The sequence below is a fragment of the Leptonychotes weddellii genome, chromosome 9, assembly GCF_054177405.1.
Source record: "Leptonychotes weddellii isolate Sample4059 chromosome 9, ASM5417740v2, whole genome shotgun sequence".
NCBI classification, from domain to species: Eukaryota; Metazoa; Chordata; class Mammalia; order Carnivora; family Phocidae; genus Leptonychotes; species Leptonychotes weddellii.
The window spans coordinates 1,551,430-1,574,931 of NC_138377.1; the positions used below are offsets into that span (position 1 = coordinate 1,551,430).

Sequence of the window (23,502 nt, forward strand, 5' to 3'; positions counted from 1 at the left end):
TCCCCCCCCCACCCCCCAGAAACCCTGACAGCCTTTCAGACTCAAATCACAACTGTGCAAGGCCAGCTCTTTATCAGGTAACCTGATTGTGCCCTGTATCAGATTTTAAGATCTCTATGGCATGGCCTGTGTCCTGTCCTCAGGGTGTGGGATCGTCACAGGGTGCTGGGTGCTCACACAGGACAGTGTCCACTTGCTGTTTGGTAGAGTGCTTATGAGGCGGCAGCCATGCAGAGGTCCTCAGACCCTGTTAATTATGGTGCAAATAGGTTCCAGTGACAGCCAAGGGCTCCCATCACCAACCCCTACTGTAAGGCAACCTCTAGCAGCCACATTTCAAATCCCTTGTGACAACCCTGACCCCTTAGCCACAGACTGGGGCTGCCAACAGAGCTTACAACAGCTGGAAGTAAACAAATCAACCTGATAGAAGTGTTGAGGGTCAGTGAAGCGTATCACATATACCTTGACAGGAATCTGAATGAGGAAGTTTGAAGGACTGAGCATTAAACAGCAGAAACAGAAGCTTCAAGGCCACAGGACACCCTGAGAAAGCAAAGTCACAAGGAGATGGAGTGCAGTCTGAAAGACCAGGAAGTTTATGGGTAGTGGAAAGAGAAACCCAGAGAGCAGACAGGAGGGCAGTGCCCTGGTTGCTACAGTGTGTCCACAAGGCTGGACCAGCTGCTATCCCTGGGTCCTCCTAAGGTTAGACTTGTGCAAGGTTCCCAATAATTCCATTATCATGTGACCCCTTGGAAATCCTCTTCTCCACATCTGGAGAAGTTCTTTATCAGGAACTTCACATTTACTACTTATAGTTACATCTGAAGACACTTTAAAGTTTGAGGTTCCCTACCTAGAATGTGTCCACTCAATCCCTGAACCTCCAGAGACCCCTCCTGGGTGCTGACCTTTACCCATACACAAAAATAGGAGATCTGGTCTCCAGGGTGAAGTTCCAGCATTCTTGCTTGGGTGCTCAGATTTTGCCTATGGGATGGGGATTTGGGCCTGCTCTCTTCAATTTGGGACACTGTGCCTTCAAACAGCCAAAGCTCTTTGGGGACCCGCAACTTTCAGTCTACCCCTCACAGCCACCGCTGGCTGTCAGCCATAGGGCTGCCTTCCAACCCCTCTATGATTCCCAGTGGCTCAGCTGCCCTGGCAGCCCAATGCAGATGTACTGGTTCCTACAAAGTTTACAAGGCTCCATTCAAGGCCCTGAGCTTGCAGAAGGCCTCACTGCCTACAGTCTCATCCACTGCAGTCATCTACAGGGAATGGTTTCCACTTCCCACTCCCCCCCCCTGCAAATTTCTACTCATACTTATCCTGAGATGCTTCAAATTTCAGGGAGTCATAAAGTGCCCAGTCATTTCCTCTCTCCAGTTCTACCCCTACCCTGTGTCTGTTTTGGTCTGTGAATTCCTAGAGAACAGGGATAAAGCTGGAACAAGTGCAAGCTTAGCCAAGGTCTGAAACAGGTCAGGGGCTCAAGGGATCTGCGGGGATGGCGCGAGGTCCCTGGGAAACCCTGCTTCCCAATCTGGAGAGGACTGCTTCTGATGGCTATACCCCTTCAGCAGCAGTGTCACTCAACACACCAAGCGAGCACCCTGCAAGCTGCCATCCCATCTTCCCTGCACAAACCAGCCTAAAGACCAGGAAGTTCTTCCCTATCTCTGTGTTAAGTCCCCCACAGTGCAAGAAACCTGGAAGCTGTAAGGCACAGCATTAGCTTGGGCAGAAGCGTTGAGGTCCAGCCTCTGTGGGTGTGCCACAGGACCTTAGGACAGTTGTCTCTCTTCTGGGCTGGCTTCTTCCAATGAGGTGTGTATGTTACTACCTGTGCTACAACTCCCACTGTACTTTGTAATAACCCCTTCCCCAGGTTAAGAACCACTGGGACCAGACTCCACCTAGCTTCACTCACTGGCCTTGAACCCCTCAGTCCCTCACCTTGGGCTGGGGACTTCATGCTGCCAGCACCAGCTGAGGGCTGCCCCACGAAGTGCTTATGGGAGCTTCTCAGCTAATTCAATCTGTTGGACAGCTGATAGGTTCAGCTAGCTACTAGTTCAGGTGCGATTCCGGTAGGAACCATGGATTGTCCTGGGCCAGACCTGGCTTGGGCTGAGTACCGCTGCAGGGTAAGTGTTGCTCATGGCAACCACGTACAGCACACTAATGGACGCTGAAACCCTGTACTACCTTCTGTTCCCTAGCCAAGAACAACTTTGAGCTACCCACTGCTCTCCTGAGTCTGCTCTGATTTCTGCTCCAGATGTCTGGAGGTCCCAGCACACACTCTAGCCTTCTCTATCCCAGACAGACCAATTTTCCCTGGCTGCCCCAGCCCAGTAATATCTCCACAGATTGCAGTAACAAGCTTCAATTAGAATTTCAAGTGTTGTACAGAGGGGTTATCATCCCCATCAGGGAAACACAGAATCCAGGGAGGCCCTGGCCAGAATCCAGGTCGGATTCCAAAGCCCAAACGAATATGCCCCTTAAAAAGGGCTTACCGGGTAACATCCCAAAGGCAGGGACTGAGGCAACTCAGACCCTACTGTCTGCTTTGAGAGCCTACCACTGTACTCTCCTGGTCTAGGTTCTGAGGGAAAATTCTCTTCACGTAGCTATGATCCCCATATTCTAGCACACAAGAATGGTTCCATTTTCTGGCTGTAAAGAATCAGATACTTAGGTTGGAATACAGAACCCTACTGCAGGTGGACATAAAACCCAATTTCCCAACCTTCTAAAAGCAAAGGCTCACAGGGTCAGACTCTGGAGACCACATTAAGCCAGATCTGAGACCTTTGCCAAGTCATTTGTCCATATGACTCCACTTTACAACCTGACAATTCTTAAGAGTCAAAGTCTATGTAGGGACAGGTCAGAGAAACAAATGCACTGTACTGAGTACTGGTAATGCGTCCTGGTACTGAGAGTGCCTTGAGAAACTGTAGTAGTCCAATGGGCCGCTACATTTGAAGAACCATCAATAGGACAACGCAGTCTGGGCCAACTCTGCCTTTCTGGGTTACTCTTGAATACGGACAGGTAAAACTATAGCTATTAGAGTTCACTGAAGATTGTTTGCAGAATTCTCAAGAAAATTTTAAATCTCAATTCTGGTTGGGCTGTTCTGCTGAAGGTCTAAGTAGATTCCAGTAGAATCTTTCCGTTTTGGTTTTAAACACATCTTTATCTCTGCAGTGCAGTACAAAGTGGTTGGACACAGGCGTCAGATTAGATGAGTGACCTTGGGACAATACTATACATCTCAGGATCACTGCGAAGGTCAATGCAACAAACACAAAATGCAGAAAGGCAGCACACTGTGCATGCACCAGTACCCTTCTGGATTTTCCACTCTAAGTTATCTTCAGGTCAAAGATTTTTACTCAGTGCTTAGTGCACTGGAGTAAACAAAAGGGGTAATTGCAACATAGCCTGACAAGAAAAGCACTGAGCACTAGGTTACACCCCTTTCCCTTCTCCAACCTTTAGACCTGTAGGTTCATCAATTTCAGAAAGATCTTGTTTAGAAAGCAATCTCTTTTTCTTTCCTAATCAAGAGATTATAGAACTATATACTTGACGTCTCAATTCCCTAAAGTAAGCACCCATCAAGATTCCAAGGACTCAGGTTAAGGAAGATCTTTTCAGTTTGTAATTAGAGTTACAGAGCAAGAATACAAGACCTAAGGAAAGTCACTGACCCACAGTAATGAGCAGCATCCAGTTTTTGTGAGTGGGGCTGGCAACCACGGAAGGAAACATCCCAACACAAATCCAAAGCAGCAGCGACAAAACACGGCAGAATTCAATGCTTCAATCTTATAAAATAAGAATCTAGATTAATTTTAATATTAAAGCAGAGACAAAATATAATTTTAACATTGTTTTAATCAAGTAATGTAGCTGTTTGAAACAGGAAATTTTAAGACCATTGAATAGATCAAAGTGAAGAATTAATTTATTAAGGATAGCCTCTACGGATAAAACTATTATGTGGATTTGAATTCCACTGGAAGTTTGGCACCAGACTGAATACTAGTCTAAGCCAACATTTTCTCTTTAGTGTTTAGAAGCCCCAAAGAGGTTTTCCTTCAGGTTAAAGAAAAAAACAAAAACAAAAACAACCAACCCCCCAACTGTAACAGAACCCCATTAGCTTGACATTGAGTATGCTGAATGCAAGTTGGCTTAGGTCACCACTATCTGCTGTAGAATTTCAGATGATGAAAGCAAATTGGCCTATGGCAAAGAATTTGAAACCTAAGCGAGATGTAAATTTGTAAAAATTTCATCTCTTTGGTGTGACAAAGCACATTCCCTCCAAGTAGGTGCTTCTGCTTCACTCATTAAAATCGATCAAAAGGCGGGGGACAGGAAAGGGATGGGGACCAATCTGTAGGTCTCCAGTTAAGACTACTTGATTTTTACCTCCTTGAAATATCAAGCTAACAAGGTTTTATTAGATCAAATGTTTGTATAATTCCCATGTAAAAAATTCTTACACATGTTTTTATTTAGGTCTTATTATAATGTGTGAAAACGGATCACAAAAGAAGAGGTGAATGATGTAAGCCAGGACTTCCAATAAAATTAACCCTTTGGATTGTTGATTCCCAGTGTACTTTGTGGAAAGGAATAAATGCAACAAGATTTTCCCCTGAAGATGATTTCTCAGATATAGCCATAACCCGTTATCAAGTGAGTTTAGATCAGCTAACTGAGCAAAGAATTCACCAGCAAGTTATTTCCAAATCTAAACCTCAGGATGGGCTGGGGTCAGGCCCCAATCACCTGCATTCAGTGGCCATCATGAGACTTCTTGGGTGTCTGGCTATAGTCAATGTGAAATAAAAAACACCTTAAATCTTACACCAAAATACAGGCTTTAACTTGAAGTACGGTTTTAGCTTTTTTTTAAATAAGACATGGGGGCGGGGGGGGGGGGGCAGCGGCGCAGAAATCAAGTCTGAGACACAACAACACTTATTTCGGCAAGATAGCCCAAAACCTAAAAAGCGTAAGCTAAGTATCCACATGTAAAAGGCATTAAAGAACAAACTATATTATCAGGAGAAAATCCACAATGAACAAAAAATACAGTATGCCTTTAACATTTTGAAACTGTAATTAAATCACAAGAATAAAAGTTGAAAAATGATGCTCAGTTTTTGCTAGAGATTAAGTGCACCTTTTCCTGCTTCCCCCAAATAAAATCATACCTTACTATATAATCACACCCTAGTTTCAGAATTTTCTCAGTCAGTACAAAGCAACAGCTACATACACATAAAATGCTTATTTGTTAATGTAATAATTCCCCTGGCTCATCCAACGTGCAATGCACATGACTCCAAAGACTACAATTTGGGGTAAGTATACACAAACTGAAAAAACACAATTCAAGTTTCAAAACCTGCTCTTAAAATTATTTATAGGACACTCAAGTCATTTTTACTTCTCAATAAGATAAAGATGTTGCACTGCCATTTGATTATCAGTCCACCACAGCATGGGAAGAATGTACATTACCAGATGCCAATTTGAGGGACTGAACACTCGAAAGTACTGTATTTCTCAATGGCTGATTAAGATAATTACAAGTAAGCTTATGTTTACATTCTGCTGAGGACATCTTTACAGTCTCAGCATCTAACAAAATCTAACAGGCTCCAAGAATCCTATCAGGTTAATGATGGTGCGGTATTGTAAAAAGGAGCCATTTCAGCTTAAGTCATTCAGAGCCAAAATCTGAAGAATGACCAAAATCAAATCTTTATTTAACTGTATAAATGTGATCCAAATGTGTCCACCACTAATTTTTCAAAAAGAAACATGCTATAAATAAGCAAACTATATCTGCTCACTGATATGTGTATGGACTCCCTAGATGTCTTGTTGGGCTTAATTACAGACCACTCACAGCAATACATTTTTAGTAGAAAGTGTAGCATGATGTTAAGCCATTTTAGCTTTTGCACATACATGTTGCACTTCTGGCTGATGATGCAGAAAGATTCGCAGCATTACACTGTTAAGCTGGGCAGCACCCACCCCTTTAAATGGCATCAATATCAATGTCATCATCCTTGTTGTCAGACTTCACAGCTTCAACTTTAGGTACACTGGCAGTCTTCGAATACACCACCTGATAAAACAATTTTATTGATTGTAATTCTTTATCCAAACAAACTTAGTTTTAAAAATAGTAATACAAATCAATGGTCAACGAAAAAGGACTACCCATACACAGCCCCCCCCCCTTTTTTTTTTTTGAGGAAGTGTGGGGGGGATGCGGAAGAGCAGCAGAAGCAGAGAATCCCAAGTAGGCTTCATAGATTTCATGCAGGGCTTGACCTCAAAACCCTGAGATCATGGCTTGGGTGGAAATCAAGAGTTAGATGCTTAACCAACTAAAAGCCACCCAGGCGCCCTACACACTTGGCACAAAAAGTTTTTGTTATTTGAAAACTAAGTTCTCTCTCAGCCTGATAGCATCTTAATTTTTATGGACAACTAGCAACTGTATACTCAACCTGCCATTAATTAAATACTCCTTTGAGAAATATTTATATATCTATTTACAATCATGTCTAGGGGCAGGAGAGATGTCCCCTAACCTTTACAAAATTGAGACCATGTTTTGCTGCATCTAAAAATTTTAAGTTACTTGATTATCATTTTATAACCCCAAACCCTAACACAGTTTACCTCGATATTCTCATCTTCATCATCTTCTTCACCACCAGAAGATTCCTCTTCTGCTTCCTTCAACCACTTTATAAATGGTTCTGCTTTGACACGAATCTCTTTGGCAAGATCTTTTGAGACATATTTCTTAGAGGCCTAAAAAATGTTCAATACAATTTCCTTAGTTTGAGAAATCTAAAAATTAATTTATATAACCGCCTACACTGAGCTCTTTGAAGGGACTGGGTCATATCCTAATCTTGACTCAACAGATACATTTATTCAGCAAACAACTAACAATGAATCTGAAAAAATCCAAATACTTTCTTCCATTATTACTAGAAAGTTGCCATAGTGGTAATCACCTATAAGTTAATACCAGGGACTGCATTTCATATAGAAGAAACTCAAGTATCAGAAGTTACTTCTTCCTAAATTGCCCCAAAACTGTCTCAATAAAACTTCTGATCTTCAAGAACCTGTTTCTATCTATCTATTCCCCACCTTTTCTGACCAGCTGATGATGACTTCTTCTTCCAACAGATCTGCATCATACATCTCCTTCAAGATATGGGGAATCTTGGAAATGAGCTGAGCTTGATGCATTGCTACCACACACTCCAAACCATGAAGAAGGTATCGTTGAGCTTTTTTGTTGTTGTGACAAAACTGGAAATAAATGTGTTGGCATTAACAAGCTTTTAAAGAAGTTTCAAGTATACTCATTGTCTCAAGATCGTTCCTTAAGGCTATGGCCTTAAGCACTGGCTCAAAAAGTCAATACATAAAAATCTGCGTATTACATTAACTATAAGAAACTATATACAGTATTTTCCAAATACTCCTGTGCTTGGTAAGGTTAGATCAATTATCTCCAGTTTTAGGATGACAGAGAACACGTTCCCAGAGTCACACAGCTCTAATCTCATTTATGAACCTAAAATAATTTGCTTACTCGTAGGAAATGGCGCCTGTATTTCTTAATTTGTTCTCTAATCTTCTCATTAAAAAGAACTTCAGTCAAAACAAGAGGACCCATGGCTTTTACATCCAGTCTTTCTGCTTCAGCAACAATTTCTTTGTCTGATGAGTCAATAATACCTTCTTCTTTCTTTTTCTGCAAATAAAAGGAACCAATTCAGTGAAATGGAGACACATTTTGCTCTTGAGATGCCAGTTAGTCCCCACTTTCATGGACTTTTTTCTTAATTTATTATAGTTTCAGGATTTTTCAATGAAAAGCACATGCCAAAGATAGTACCTGGAACCACCTCAGGAAGTATTTGAAAAAGTAAAATTAGCCTGGAGTTTGAGTATTCAAAAGATACCATGAGGAAAAGTTACACGCCAGGTAATCAGCATAAAGTAATAAACACCTTAACAAAAACCCAAGGCTTGAAACAGATTATCGAGAAAATATTTAAGTACTCTTGAACCAAGTTATTTTACCTTAACAAAATCAAACAGAATATTGACCCGCTCTTCAACAGTCCTTTCCAAATCATCACTGAGTGTCAGAACTTTCGCGTGATCACTGATTTCATCCATTCTGCGTCTCTGTGCTTCCTCAGTTGTATCCTCCCCCCAATCATCATCCTCCTCTTCTTCCTGTCAAGAACAAGTATGCTTAATGCCTTAAAAATGCAAAAAATACTCCTAATTTCTAGTCATCTTAATGGCACCGGGTTAATTTTCCAAAAAAATAAATTGGACCTACATTAATTTAATCAACCACACATAACCAGGAACCAAGATGCCACTGCAATGTTAAAACTGAGTTTCCTTATTTCTGCTCCCCTCCTCCACCAGGTAGGTATCGTATTTCACCCAGCTTAAGTGCTCACCACACCTTCACCCCAAACACTCACCGCAGCATGTGGAGGAGGACTGATCTCATTTGGTGGTGGGGGCGGGGGTGTCTCACTGCTGGACACAGAACCATTTTCCTTGTCTTTGCCCTTCCGGTTTTTCTTTTCCTTTTCTTTCTTCCCTGTACCACTATCACTATTCTCTACAGCAAAACAAAGAAAGAAGTTTAACACTATGGTTTATAGTACACCTCACGAGAAACAGTGAGGAACCCTTGCCTCCTTTTGCTTTGGCACCTTCCCTCAGAAAACCTTACGTGAACACAATGCTACTTGTAATTCTAAGAGGAGTCACAGACCAAATTCATCCGCTATCATTTCCTATATAAAAAAAACTCAGGTAAGGATGGAATGTCCACAAATAGAAATATTAACTGTTCGTTAAAATTAAGATGAAATGGTGGTATCTCAGAAAATGAGGTGGTTAGTGAAGGTTGGCACTCCTGGCCCTCTCATGCCCCATGAACACAAACAAGAGCACATCTCAACTGCACTTTAGCCCACAGCTGTTAACACTGTTTAAGTCTATATAACAGTTGCTCTCATGGAGGAGAACACTGGAATAGGTTAGACTTTATTGCTATAGCAAGCTCAAATTGTGTCAGGCAACTTCCATCATCTGCCACAGAGTGTTGCTTGCAATGTTCTAAAGCCATTTATTTGGGCTTAACGAGCCAGGACCCTGGTTCACAAAACAGTATTCCAGAAGTAGATCGTTTGCTGGGATCCCACCACCATTTTTTAAAAAAGATTTGAGAGAGAAAGAGAGCGAGCACGCTGCACGGAGAGGGAGAAGCAGACTCCCCACTGAGCAGGGCTTGATCCCAGGACTCTGGGATCATGACCCCAGCCGGAAGCAGTCGCTCAACTGACCAAGCCACCCAGGTGCCCGTTTTACAATATCCATTTCACCTATTCTAAAAGGACAGGTCTTAAAAATCGACGACAGAGCAGAGCTTAAGTGGCAGCCTGTTCTTTTACCCTTAACGGTACATCTTTCGTAATCACAGATTCAAGAGAACAAGGCAAAAAAACTGGATATTCCTTATATCCTAGTTTCACAGCAGCAAAAAAACTTCCATTTTGTTTCCAACAATTAGCTGATTACATTAAGATCTTACAAGTTCATCATAAAGACTTACCAGGTGGGTTTTTGAGAATGAACGTGCAGAGTTTATGATGTGTGTCAAGCATGCCTCGATAGCCACAGGCTTTACAAGAATTACCTATTGTTTGCTTCTTTGGATTGACATGCTGCCAAAAAAAGGGAAGTAAAAAGAAGTATGTCATCTATGGCCTATAATAAAATTTTGCAAAGAACAAAAGTTAAAGTATCTAACCGTAACTCCACCTTAATGTGTAAAAGTATTTTTTCACAAAATGACCTAAACACAGTTTCACAAAATGATCTAACTTAAAGATTTTGCTGCTTTACGTTTTATTTCCAATTAAGTTTGCTCTGCCTTGTCAGGAACATACATTTCATGATATCACAAAAGCAGATATGTAGTTTTTCCTCAAAAAGACTCACCAGCTCTGTTTCAGGATTCTCACACTCAGGACAGAGAACAAATTTTTTAATGAATCCATCCAACATGTCTTGCAGCTTATTCGCCTCATGAGATCCATTGACAATGTAACGGTCATTCTTAACATCAAACTGGGTCTGTGCTCCCAGCTCACAACCAAAATATTTGGTGGGATCTATTGGGGGGGGGAGGGGAGAAGGGAAAGATTAACTAAATCTTTGGCTACTCATTTGCCCTTATACAAATATCCCTCCCTTACACTTTTATACTGGATTGAAATGTATTGTTTGAGTAGTTTTGTTTAGCCAATAGCAACTAATAATCAATTGGTTTTCAAGCACAAGATTCCATTAACCCTGAAACTAGCATACAACTCAATCAAAACACACAGATCAAAGTTGTCACAACCATATCGATGCTATGCTTTTTCAGACTCCTTAAGAAGCATTACTTACACGTTGGAGGCCGATTAAGCGCCTTTGCAACGTCAACCATGTTGACTATAACTGTCTTGATACCATTTCCTTTGCCCTCAACCTAAAGAAAAAAATAATTTTGCATTAGCTACCCCAGGAGATGCAATCTTTAAAAATCTAGGAAAAGGGCTTAGGCCTCAAAACTAAAACTGACATCAGTATTACCTTGGCAATCAGACGGGGCATCTTGTAGCGATAGAACTGGTCTGACACACTGCGGTTGACATTGACAGACATTTTGGCTTATTAGTGGCTTTATCAATAAGATGAAGAGATCTTTGATTGCAACTTTTTGGTATCTTCTGTCTGGAGAAGAAGGGATGACATAAACGACTGCAAGAGTTCTCGGTCTCTGACATGAAAAAATTTTCGCCACTGAGGCTGTAAGCTTCTTGCTTGTATGCTATGTTTCCCCAATACAGGTACCAATGGCTGCGCAACAGCTCTGAAAGAGAAAGGAAGAGCACACACAACCCCCCTCCGTTCAGCGTGATTCCCGCAGGAGAAAGCCTCGCTTCACCTCCCGGTCAAGTGTGCCTCCTTCGGCTACATCGCGAAGCTTCCCAGTTCCCGGGAGGGGCAGCTAACATTCCCCTCTAACACGGAACACCTGTCGCCACATAAAAGGCCTCCGTGTGGACTAAGACAGGCCTCCAGCCGGGAGCCGCCAGGCTTCCCACAACAAACTGCACGGCCTCAGCTGCGCGGGGTTCACACCGGAGCCGACACCAGCAGCCCGTCGAAGGTTTGCTTCGGTGGAGCGGCCATATTTCAGCTGCGGACGGACGCATCCCCTCTCCTCCGCAGACAAGGCCTCAGCGATGGAAAGACTTCCCCGACTCAGCCTCCACCCCCCTCCGGCCCCGCCAGCCTCCCCGCTCAATCGGGCGGCCCTGGACCTCTCGTTCGGCACCCGGGGCTCATTCGGAAGAGACCCTGCCCTACCCCAGGACACGCGGGCTCGCGGGACTGTGCACGGACAGCGAGCCGACGACCGAGCACGACCGCCGCCGCTCCTCCCCGTCCCCGCTCTACGCACACACAGTCAACCTCCGCTCCGGCGCCCATGGCCACCGGCCGCTCCGCTCGGGGCAGGGACCCCGCCATGCGCGCCGCGGGAAACGACAGCGGCCGAGGGGTGCCGGCCCGGGCCGCCCCCGCCCCCGGCGGGCGATGACTCATGAATGCAGCAAAGAGGCCTGAGTCAGCCCGCGCGGCGCGCTCCCGCGCGGCGGGGGAGGGGCCGGGGCCCGGCGGGGGGAGGGGGCCGGGGCGGAAGAGTTGGGGGCAGGAGAGGCGGGGGCCGGGGCCCGGGGCGGAGGGCAGGGCGGCGGGGGCTCGGGGCTCGGGGCCCGCCCGCCCGAACTGCGCCACACGCGCGCGCGGGTCACGCGGCGCGCCGCCATCTTGTGCGGCCGCCATCTCCCCGCCGGCCCGCCCGCGGACTCACCGTTTTCGTCAAATAAAGACATAAACCCAACGCTGCTCGCCCGGGACTGGGATGAAGTGAGGCGCGTGTGAACCCGAGTCCGAGGAGGGGCGGCGGAGGCGGCGGAGCAGCGCAGCGAGCAGCGGCCGGGCCAGGCGCCGCCGAGCAGCGGGGAGGGGCTGTCCCAGCGACGTCCGGGGTCCACACCCTTCAGCGCCCGGGGCCTGGCGACCTGGCGCGGAGAGACGGCGCCGTGAGCCGCGGGCGTCGGGGCGCCTTCCCCGCCAGCCAGCGGCCCGCGGGGGTCGAGGGGGCGGGGAGGACTGGGGAGGGGGCGCGGGGCCGCCGCCCCTCCACCGGACTCACCTCTGGAATGTTCTCGCTCTGACTGAACAACGCCGCCGCCGCGCTCAAGCTACCCTTGGCCCCAGTGCCCGCCCCCCGCGCCTGGCAGCATCGTTCATTGGCCCGAGGCGCGCCCGAGCTTGCTCGTAATTGGCCCATATGTCACGTCAATCGCATCTTTCTCCGCCCCTCCTGCTTCCTGAGGCTCCTCTCGCCGCCTCAGCCCGCCCCCAGTCCCCGGGTCCTGGGTTCGTTCCCCTGCCCTCCCCTCCCCCGCCCTTCCCAGAGGTCTTCGCGGTCTCGCGAGAGCCGACTGGCCGCGACAGGGGGCTGGCTGCGGGGCCACGCTTTGTCGGTTTGAGCGCCGGGGGAAGATGGCGGTTGGCTCCCCTCCCCCGTCGCCTTGGCCAGGCCGCGTTCCCGCCGAGCTCCCCTCGCGGCGGGTGCGCAGCCTCGCCCGGGGGCGGGGCGGGGGAGGTCCTCTCTGCCTTTTCCGGCCCCTGGGGACTCCTGTTGTCCGGCTTCGAGGAGGAAGTTATTCTTCCTCCCCGCTGCCTAGGCCTGGGCCGGCTGTGATGATTGGAGGGCCTGGGTCTTTCATCCCAGGTGCTGTTTTTTAACCTCCGAAGCTGGGGTCCGGGTGTCACTTTGACAGCGTCGTCGTGCGGCGTCCCCGGCCCGCCTGCCTGGCTCTCTCTCGGGCACCGGGCCTGCAGGCCTGGCGGGGCTTGGCACTCCTGTGCACCCGCTTTCTAAGGAGGGAAACCCCAAATTAGCTCGTGACTCCAGGACCCTCCTGAAAGCGTGCTCTACTGTAACTCTGCTCAAAACAAACATCTCATTGGGTTACCATTCCCGGAACCCACCACTCCAGTTAATTGTGGCTTCCTTGCTGGGCAAAGCATAGCCCAAAGCAGGTGTTCCTAATGAGGTTCCAGTGCCGTCCCTCGGAAGTGACTATTTAGAAAGAGCCTCTGATGTTTTCGTTCTGTTGAGGTGATTACAGAAACTCTCCCATTCTTTCAGAAACATATTTGGTTTAAAAGTTTGAATTGCGGGCGCCTGGGTGGCTCAGTCGTTAAGCATCTGCCTTCAGCTCAGGGCATGATCCCAGGATCCTGGGATCGAGTCCCACATCGGGCTCCCTGCTCAGTGGGAAGCCTGCTTCTCCCTCTCCCACTCCCCCTGCTTGTGTTCCTGCTCTCGCTATCTCTCTCTCTCTGTCAAATAAATAAATAAAATCTTTAAAAAAAAAAAAGTTTGAATCGCGACTGTAAAAGCGCTTCCAGAGTGCACCACGAAATTTGAAAACATAGTTGGCTGTAGTAAAACCAAGAGCCAAATAAAGGAGCCTTTGGTTCTAACCCGCTCTCTGCGGTCTCTAATGAGCTCTCAGGGTGAAGTGTCCCAGGCAGCAGCGTGGTTTTCCCAGGCTGGATAAAATAGCATGCTGGTGAGGACAGGATGAAGTGGGTAAGGGGCTGCCCAATCGAATATGCAAGAAAGTTGGAATTGAAAGGTATGTTGATTTTTATCAAAGTTCAGGATACTCTTCCATGATTTACAAGCTTTATAAACCATTTAAAAATTGACAGTGTGGGTGGGGAAGTTAATAAATTAAAGGGGCGATCCAGAATTGAGAGAAGTAATTTATGTCTTTGCTGTAGGAGCTGATATTATCATCACACAGTGTATACGGTGCTGTATGATTTGTAGACCAAGTGCATAATGCTTTATGGGTACCAGGATTCCCATCAGATCAACGGAAAAGGTAGATCCTAGACAAGCTGTTTCTGGCTCACCATGAAGCATGACCTAGCAGTATGGAAACACTGGAGTTTTTGCCCACAAATGACATTATTTTAGAAACTCTGTTGGAAAATAATGGGTATGAAACTAGTCTGAGGTGGGCGCCTGGGTGGCTCAGTTGGTTAAGCGACTGCCTTCGGCTCAGGTCATGATCCTGGAGTCCCTGGATCGAGTCCCGCATCGGGCTCCCTACTTGGCAGGGAGTCTGCTTCTCCCTCTGACCCTCCCCCCTCTCATGTGCTCTCTCTCATTCTCTCTCTCTCAAATAAATAAATAAAATCTTTAAAAAAAAAAAAACTAGTCTGAGGTAAGGGGCTTGCCTTGTCAGAATTGGTTTTTAATAAAGCTAAATACAATGTGAGTTATTATTTTGGGGCAGGTATGTTTGATGGCCCCATATTTAATTTCATTTAAAAAGTTTGTACTGGGGCTCCTGGGTGGCTCAGTCGTTAAGCGCCTGCCTTCAGCTCAGGTCATGATCAAGTCCCACATCAAGCCCCAGCATCGGCATCGGGCTCCCTGCTCAGTGGGAAGCCTGCTTCTCCCTCTCTCACTCCTCTCGCTTGTGTTCTCTTGCTGTGTCTCTTTCTGTCAAATAAATAAAATCTTTAAAAAAAATAAAATGAAAAGTTTGTACTAATTTTAACTTTAATTTTTAGCAGGTGTACCACTCATTTGTGTCTAATGAGGGGCAATTTTTAAAAAATTATTCTTAACCCCACTGTTTATTGAATGATTCTCATAGCGTAGGAATTTGCTAAGTGCTTTGAATACACTGTCTTATTCACTTCCTAGCCCCTATGGAGAATTTTTATTCCTATTTTACAAATAAGCAAACTGAGGCTTAGTGGAAAAAATTAAGCAACTTGCCCAAGATCACATGCTAGTAAGTGGCAGAGCTGGAATTTAAACCGAGATCTTTCTGACCCCCGAGTCTGTTCCCTTAACCATTACATGACCCAGCGTTCAGAGGTAAATATAAACATACATAAATCTAGGCAATTTTCAGGTGTAATCCCATTTAATCCTTTAACGATCATGTGAGGGAGTGTTGTTAGTCCCATTTTACAGGTGAGGACAGAGTCAGGAAGATTAATTTTCTCGAAGTCACCTGTCTAATAAATGGTGAACCATGTTTGAACTCTAGCTTGACGCCAGGCTCATTGCACAATTCTGCCTCCTACTTCTGGCTCCCCGCCACATTTAGCTGCAGTTCCCCCAATTATGTGCTCACAGTTTGCTAAGTAATGGGCACTTGGTGCCTCTGAAATTGTTGTCAAATGAGTGCCTGAAATGCATTTCAGCACCTGCCTTCCTTGGATGGCAGGCATGGATAGCTGCTGAAAAGGTAAGTTAGTAAATTGGCCTTACGGTTATTTAGATATTGGTGTCTGTTCTGTTTAGCATGAATTTGCCGCCTCGAGCAAGATCAAGTCTGCGTGGACTGAAAGAACCTTGTGTTTCTGAGCTGTGGGCCACTGAGGGACCAGGACATTGTCCTCTGTGATGGGCTGTCTGGTTGGACAGCTGGCCTCTATGACGTCCCTCTCTTAGCTATCTCTAACCTCCAGCACACTATGAAAGCTGCACACTCTTAGTTAAAGTTTCTGACTCCCCGGCTTGAGGTTGAGTTATAGGGGATGTGTGTAGTTTTTCTTCCAGCACTGGCCTGTCACAGCGGTGTGCATAGAGCAGGCATTCAGAGCTGCTGGGAGGGAACTGAAGGTTATCTGGTGAGTACAGAGGCAGTCAAAGGCGTTGGCTACGTTGAAAGCCAGTGTCCTAAGCCATGGTAATCTAATGCACCCATATCGAACATTTCTGAGTTGTTGGGATACAGGCCCCACCCACATTGCAGGCCCTACGCAGGGCCCATATGTAAACAAATAGCAGCTATCTGCCTGGTGGACACCAAATGAAGCTTGTCCCCGTCCTGAAATCTCTGACCCTCTGGGCAGAATGTCTCCCTGCCTCTGTGACAGGCCCATCCCACCCACCCAATACTTCCACCACACCTCTGGCATTCGGTGGCACTTTATTGAATTTGCCTGTTTACTTGTCTGCCTTCCTCATTAGGCTAAACAACTTGTGGGCAGGGGACCTGTCCTTGAGGAGAATAGAGAGTCAGCTACAAAAGGGACAGAGTCAGGAAGCAGAGATGTCTGTGAGGAAGAGATGAAGCATCCAGTGAGGAATCGCTGGAGACTGACGGAATGTCTTCCTGCTCCCAAGCATTTGACTCTAATCAGACTCTATATTATGTCATTCCTGGAAAAAGAGAAGAAAGTGCAAAATTGTATCAACTCAGTAGATGGAGAAATGTGGATGACCTGGCTTGCCTCAGGTCCTGTCTTCAGGGAAGCAAGGTGGATGGCTGCTGAGCTGGTCCCTCACCCGCTTGAGGCTAGTGGCAGTAGGAAAGGCATTTGCTCACACTGAGTGCACTGCTTTGGGAATGCACCATGTGTGCAGTAGAAGGTCTGGAAGAGGCCCAGGTGTGGCATGCAGCTGGTTCTCTTGCCTAAGACCCTGTGATTCCCGAGGATTCCTGACAGCCATTTGCCGACCTTTGTGAGAGAGCATCTTTGCGTGTTCCCACCTCTGCCTTTCGTTGTGGATCTGGCACATTTTATCCACCCAGGTGAAGCAGCCACATGCCAGCCAGTGAGCTCACTAATTGCTGATGAGCTGTGGGTCGTGGCCTTGCAGTGAAGCACTAGACAGACCCACAGGACCCAGAAGCACAGCTTGTTACATGCTCAGCAGAGTCAGCTGTTACTTTGGGTAGTGTTGCTATCTAGACCTAATTTTTTTTTTTAAAGATTTTATTTATTTATTCATGAGAGACAGAGAGAGAGAGAGGCAGAGGGAGAAGCAGGCTTCCCGCCGAGCAGGGAGCCCGATGCGGGGCTCGATCCCAGGACCCTGGGATCATGACCTGAGCTGAAGGCAGACACTTAACCATCTGAGCCACCCAGGCACCCCTCTAGACCTAATTTTCTAAAAAAGATTTTATTTATTTATTTGAGAGAAAGAGAAAGAGATCATGAGCTGGGGGGTTGGGGGCAGAGGGACAAGTAGATTCCCCGCTGAGCAGGGAGCCTGACGTGGGGCTCGGTCCCAGGACCCTGAGATCATGACCTGAGCTGGAGGCAAATGTTTAACCGAATGAGCCACCCAAGAACCCCACGACCTAATTTTCGAGTACAAATTATCTATGCTACATTCTGGACTCTGTATTTCTTAAAGGCTGTCTCTCTTGCTTATCTGTGTATGACTTGGTTTCCTGAAGCCAGTGGTTCTCAAATGAGGGTGTGAGCATCAGAATCTCTGGAGGGCTTGGGGAGAGAAGAAAAGGGTATTAACCCTTTTCTAAGACACACCAGACAGGAGTTGGGATCCAGGGGCTGAGGATATGCTTTCCTTAGGCCGCTGACTTTCCTTAAGCGGCCACTGTGCATCCTGCCTGTGGCTGAGTGGGACGTCCGAGATGCAGATGGACCTCCGCAGGTGCTCTCTCCACTTGTACATTTATTTCGCTCATGAGCCAACATTTAAGAACCTGGGAGATTTCACCTGCGATTTCTGATTCCTTAGGAAATTGGCAGCCCTGGCATGCTGGGACGCGCTCCTACGTGGGGCTCTTTCAGGAGCCACGTCTCTGTCCTTCAGAGCTGAAGGTGGGAGAGTCCAGAGCCACCGTCTCCGCTGCTGTCCCCACACACCAGCTCTGCTCCCCAGTGACTTTGGCAAAGCTCCGTCAACCCTCTGACCTCAGCCTCCCCATCCGCAATGTGGGGCAACAACACGCGCACCGGTGCCTGGCTGCTCCGCCCTCGCCGGCCTCCCCTCCCCGCCCCGATGCTAATCCCTCCGCAGGTACAAGCCCAGCGCGCTGTGTGCCCGCTGCTCTGGGGCTGCTGGAACAAAGTAGCACACACACCCGGCTTGAAACAACAGAGATGTGTTCTCTCATGGTTCTGGAGGTCGGAGGTCTGGAATCAAGGTGCGGGCACGGCCGGGCCCTCTCCCGGTTTCTGCCGGTGGCTTGGCTTGCTTGGGCGTCGCCCCCAGCGGCCTCTGTCACGTGACCTTCTTCCCTCCGTGTCTTCCCAGGACCGTCTCCCCTCTGCGTGTGCCTGTCTCTGTGTCTCTTCGTATGAGGACGCCAGCTGCGCTGGGGCGTCCCAATCCAGTGTGACCTCGCGAACGCCGTCACATTCGCAGGGACACTACTTCCTGTGAAGTAGGCCTCACTCACCTCACTCAGGATTAGGACTTCAGCCTATCTTTTGGGGAGATGCAACTCAAAAGGAGACCTCTGACAACTCACAGTTTGAAACCTGGCTCTTGCTCAGCATTGGCGGTTGGGAGACAAGGCTCCCGAAGTGCCAGCAAACACCCCAGTGGGCGGCAACCTTCCTGGAGCTCGGACGGTGAGATAACCCTGTGGCCTTAGTGCTTTATGTGCCTTAGCCCATTGAGTCCCTAAAACAGCCCCCCGAGGGACAGTGTGTTGTTGCCCCACATTGTGGATGAGGAGGCTGAGGTCAGAGGGTTGACAGAGCTTTGCCAAAGTCACTGGGGAGCAGAGCTGGTGTGTGGGGACAGCAGCGGGTGCCAGACCGGCCAGACCCTTTGCCCTTTGGGCAGGCGAGGTGAGCAGCTACCGTCCCAAACCCCAGTGCTTACCTCATTTACCAGCCCCCCTGCGCCATGAAGCAGGCCGCCCCCACTGCTCTGTCACTTCCCAGGACAATTACTGGGGCTTTAAGGCCTGACGTACAGCAGGTCTGATTATTTTCTTGATCCTGAGGGTGCTGTTTCTAATTTCCATTTGAACAAGATTTAGTCCATTTTTAGGGTCAGTTTCCTGTATCTTTTGCATTCTCTAGTAGATGGAAGAACCATCCAGAAACCATAACAATATGCTCTAAATAACCTTTATTTTGTGGTACCGATCTGAGTGAATATAGTTGGTACCAGATGGGACTTTTGCAATCTAGAGTTGTGAAGGAAAGAATGGATTCATTTTGAGTTTCCTTAAATTAGGTGAGTGATTTTTTTTTTTTTTGGGCAATCAACTCCCACGTTCAATATTCCCAGTGTGACATTTTGTACTGTTATACTTGGTAAGTAAAGCTCAGCTATTCTGAGCTTTATGTGCCAGGAGCCTGTGCTCAGAGTTCCGTTTTTAGTTTAGCTCATAAACGCTGCTTGCATGTTTGGGTATTTCATGCAGAAAGAAGTCTTTTGGGCTAAGTCACTCTTGGCTAGATATTTACCAAGTTCATGGCTATTTTTAACACACACCTTTGCTGCTTTAAAACCACAGTCAGCATTTAAAGCCGTGACTGGCTTATTTCACTTTGCATGATGCCTTTAAATTTCATCCGTTGTGCTAAGTGAAATAAGCCAGTCACAAAAGGACAAGTACTGTGTAAGTCCACTTATATGAGGTTCGCAAGGGTAGGCGGGTTCACAGAGACAGAAAGTAGCAGGGTGGTTGCCAGGGGCTGGGGGAGGGGGAATAGACAGAGTTTCAGGTCGTGAAGATGGAAACATTCTAGAGACGGATGGTGGTGATGGTTGGATGACAATTTGAATATACTCAGTGCCACTGAACCATATACTTAAAAATGGTTGAAATGGTAAATTTTGTGTTGCATGTATTTTACCAAAATCAGAAAAAAAAAATCCTACAATAACCTAAACAACTATATCTAAAAAAAGTGATGGCGGATGTATAAAAACCTCACATTTCTGCAATTAAATACAATGTGCATCATACATACTACTAACGATCGCATGTATATTTATATGAAATTTGTTTTCTGTTTTATGCTTTTCTATATTTTTCAATTTAAAAAGTTCCTCGGAAAAATATAAATGTTAGCTCTCTGATGAACTCCGTGACTTTGGTCACATCTTTTTAGCATTTTTGAGCTATTATTATCCTGTAAACCAGGTGGGGGGATTTAAAGGCAGAACAAGTAGAAACCAAAATGAATCAAGATCACCCGTCAGTGGGATTCAAGCGGTAACAGAGTCAAGTGCAGTGTTGGAAACTTCTTAGCCCTGCAGAGCAAGGGTCGTAAACCCAAGTCCTTCCAGGGCTGGGCAGGAGATCACACGGTGTGAAGACGGTGGGCGCGAGGCACAAAGGAATGGTGGGGACTGTGGGAATAGGATAGGAAGCACCCACATTCAGCAAAGGAAACAAAACAAAACCAAAACTCCACACAGGCCAACAAAACACGACGGGGTTGTGTCTGGCCTGTGGGCCACCAGTTTGCAGTTTCTGCTTTTGAGTGAGAGACTCTGGGGCCTGGGCGGGTAGAGGTCCCCACCTCTGCTTTTCAGAAGAATCTGAGATGAAGATATGGACTGCTTCAGAAAGAACGGGTCTGGACTCTAGATCTTAGACAATTTCAGGGCTCTTTTCTTCCTCACTGCTGGCTGGAAATGTGTTTTGTTCCCCCCCCCCACCACCACCCGATAGTATATCATTCCAAGTTTGAATTTGAATCTTTTTTTTTAAACATAGATAAATTTGTTTAATTTCATCTTACTGCATAAATCAAGTTGGTGCCTAGTATTTTTTTATTTTAGTAATAGCTGCCACTTTCCAACAAAATCCAACACTTAGTGGTCACCAGAAATTTTGATATGCGTACTATACTATGTGTCTACCAGCCTTTTCAAAATTGCAGTCATTTGCGTTCGGTTCTTTGGATTAAAATTTAATAGTGGACATTTTCATATCTCTGATTCTGCTGGCCTTCTAAGATACATAACAAGTTTTGAGAAAGATAGATTTTTCTGTCTATGGCTCTCAGGGTATTAACATCTGCTGTGAGAATTTATATTATTTTGGGAGAGCTCTAAACCAGGGGCATGAACTGGCAGAACCAGGATGAATATGGTCCCTGCAGACGTGTTATGTTTTGGTGATCATTTCTTGGGGGAGGAGGAGGATGAAATGGCTTTAGGTCGTCATGTGCTCTGGGGTGTTCTGCAAGCCCCCAACCCCCCCACTAATGATGTCTTCCTCTTTCATGAACGTACAGCCCCTGCAGCCCCTCCCTGGCCATTGAAGGCATGTGAGGTTGTGACCCATCTCACTCAAGGGAGATCACGATGCGGTGCTATCAAAATGAGGTTCTCCAGGACATGTGTTCACAACTTAAAAATGTCAACTGACCTTGCCGGGGACAGCCACCTGTGTGGTCAGCAGACTCCTCCCCTTGGACAGGGGATAGACCTGGGTAGCTGCCCTTGTGGAAGGGGTGAGGCCTGAGGAGCAGCAAAGGAGACCCCCATGTGTTGAGAAATGGAATTCACAACCATTCCAGTCCAGCGAAGCCCAGTAAGCATGCACGGAGCCATCCCCACAAGCCCTTCTGGGCCATCAACAGAAGTCATGGTAAGGAAACCGTAGTCTTTTTATTCCGCGCCTGCCAGGCGGCAGGTTCTGAGCAAAGTTCTCGTGTGTAGGAAGTCAGAACCCATGCTACTAACAATCGCTGGCTCAGATGGGGAGCTCAGGGGACCCCCTCGGCCCAGTTTGCTTAGAACCTCCCTGGTTTTAGCGACAAAAATCCCTTGTCCTGGGAAACCTCTCAGTCCCAGGCAAACTGGAACAATTTGTCACCCTGGGGAGGGGCACACGTTTTACCTAAATCACTTGGTACAGTATAAAGCAGGATGAGGAAAAAAGGTGGGCTGAGAGAACATTCGAGATCAAGTCTCCAGGGAGTGTTGTCTACCTTGCAGGCATCCGCCAGAGAGCACTTGCTTAAATTTCACTCTGCTTGGGCGTTGAAGGGACGGGGGCCCGGTCAGGTTGGAGGGAAGCTGATGGGCTTTGTGGGGCAGTGAGGAAATCCGAGGGAGGCCCAAGAGTACCGGGGGAGGATTGAAGGGAGAGCCAGGAATATGGCGGCAGGGAGGCCGAATGCTGGGCCCCGGGCCTCCTGCTAAGGAGCTCTTGGCTCTTCTCTCACCCAGCTGGAATAGCTCCGATGATCCCAGCACAGTATCAGGATGCCTCCAGGAGCCAAGCTCCACTCTTGGCCCCTTTCTCTTTTAAACCCATGGAACACAAAGTGTCCAGGTGACATCATTTTGTCTGGGGGAACTTGGTTGCCTCGGATGGGGCCCGCCCTCCCAAATGCAGGATCCTTGCTGCCCCCTGGGCTGGCTGGGATGCTGCGTGTTCCTGCTTTCTCTCTGGCCTGCTGTCCCTTCCTGCTCTGGCCGGGGGGGCCCCCCCTGGAAAATGCCTACACCCCTCACCCCTCCCCATCGATGAGCCTCATTCTTGGTGCCTGCTTGTGGACCGTCTGTGGGGAGCCCCACACCTGCCTGGTAGCTTCCTGCCATTCCTTTGGGAAACACAATTGCTGATTACCCTCCCAACCTGAACAATAGAATTTACTACTTTGAGAGACCCCGACCTTTGAAACAAAAAAAGCCTGTCTGTCATGCTTCACCCTCCCAGGGGAGAGCAGGGCAGCAAAGAGAAGGAAGGCTGTTTTGCATCTGCTCCGCGCTCTTCTGCTCTCGGGCCAGACTATGGGCTCTCCGTGAGCAGGCACTGTGTCCAGCTGGTGCCGTCTCTGCCCACGTCAGCTCTTTACAGGGTGCTGAGCGTCGGGGTCAGTGATGGGACCCCTTTGCGTCCAGGAATGGCCCCGTGGTAAAGCCTCCTACTCACACAGCTGCACAGCAGTCACCCCCGGCTGCTTGTCCCCTCCGGGAAGAGTGGGGTTTGGGCAGGCACGGGCCTGAGAGGCATGAGATCGAGGGAAGATGTACCTAATCGCCAAGGATATCCTGCGTTGGCCCTGGCTTTCCATTAATTCGGCAACACCTCGGGAGTGCCTCCCATCTGTATGCAGCACCAGCCCCTGAGCCACCAGGAAAACCCACAGTCTGTGATGTCGCACGATGACTGGGAAATCACCAACGGGGGTTTGCATTCGGAGAAGTGATGTGGACCATGGGCTGTGGTGGGCAGGAAGGGAGTCCCGCGCAACATGGCCTTGCCAGGCTCCAGGGAGGAGGGAGGAGGAGGAGGACAAGGGGCCTTGGGAGCAAAGGAGAGGAGGTGGAGGGATGAGCAGAGACTGCTTCTAGAAAGCCGTGACTAGCCCAGGCCCCCTGCAGGCAGGTCTCAGAGAGGGCACTTGTGGGGGGCTGTACCCTCTAAGAGAGACGCTTATGCTCTGTTGCAGCCACGGTTTTTGATTTTTGATATTTATTGGCCACCTCCTATGTGCAATCCTGTGCAAGGCGCCCGGGGCACAAGGATGAGCTGGACAGAT

General features: G+C 47.6%; 1 protein-coding gene and 1 non-coding gene across 4 annotated transcripts; both read right to left on the reverse strand.

Moving 5' to 3' along the window:
- Positions 1-3,900: 3,900 nt before the first annotated feature.
- On the reverse strand, positions 3,901-12,521 carry EIF5 (eukaryotic translation initiation factor 5). 3 transcript variants are annotated; one of them, XM_081829859.1, is made up of 12 exons: positions 12,386-12,521; positions 12,041-12,251; positions 10,756-10,896; positions 10,570-10,651; positions 10,117-10,289; positions 9,728-9,839; positions 8,586-8,728; positions 8,167-8,325; positions 7,673-7,834; positions 7,222-7,386; positions 6,739-6,873; positions 3,901-6,175 (listed from the first exon to the last, which is right to left on the reverse strand). In XM_081829859.1, exons 3-12 carry the CDS (start codon positions 10,825-10,827, stop codon positions 6,086-6,088), a joined length of 1,293 nt encoding a protein of 430 aa, XP_081685985.1. In that variant the 5' UTR covers positions 10,828-10,896; positions 12,041-12,251; positions 12,386-12,521; the 3' UTR covers positions 3,901-6,085. The 3 variants fall into 3 exon arrangements, with proteins under 3 accessions (XP_081685985.1, XP_006744223.1, XP_081685984.1); XM_006744160.3 differs by having other exon boundaries at positions 10,756-11,035; positions 12,386-12,520; XM_081829858.1 differs by lacking the exon at positions 12,386-12,521 and having other exon boundaries at positions 10,756-11,035; positions 12,041-12,355.
- On the reverse strand, positions 9,100-9,223 carry LOC115944546 (small nucleolar RNA SNORA28). The gene has a single exon (XR_004079076.1). It is a non-coding gene; the product is annotated as a small nucleolar RNA SNORA28 (small nucleolar RNA).
- Positions 12,522-23,502: the final 10,981 nt, after the last annotated feature.

Coding starts and splice junctions, on each gene's coding strand:
- EIF5 (XM_081829859.1), bottom strand. CDS start 10,827: ATGTCTGTCAATGTCAACCGCAGTGTGTCAGACCAGTTCTATCGCTAC. Junction 7,835..8,166: donor TTCTGTTTGATTTTGTTAAG/GTAAAATAACTT, acceptor TTTTATTTGCAG/AAAAAGAAAGAAGAAGGTAT. Junction 7,387..7,672: donor ACAGGCGCCATTTCCTACGA/GTAAGCAAATTA, acceptor ATTTATTTCCAG/TTTTGTCACAACAACAAAAA.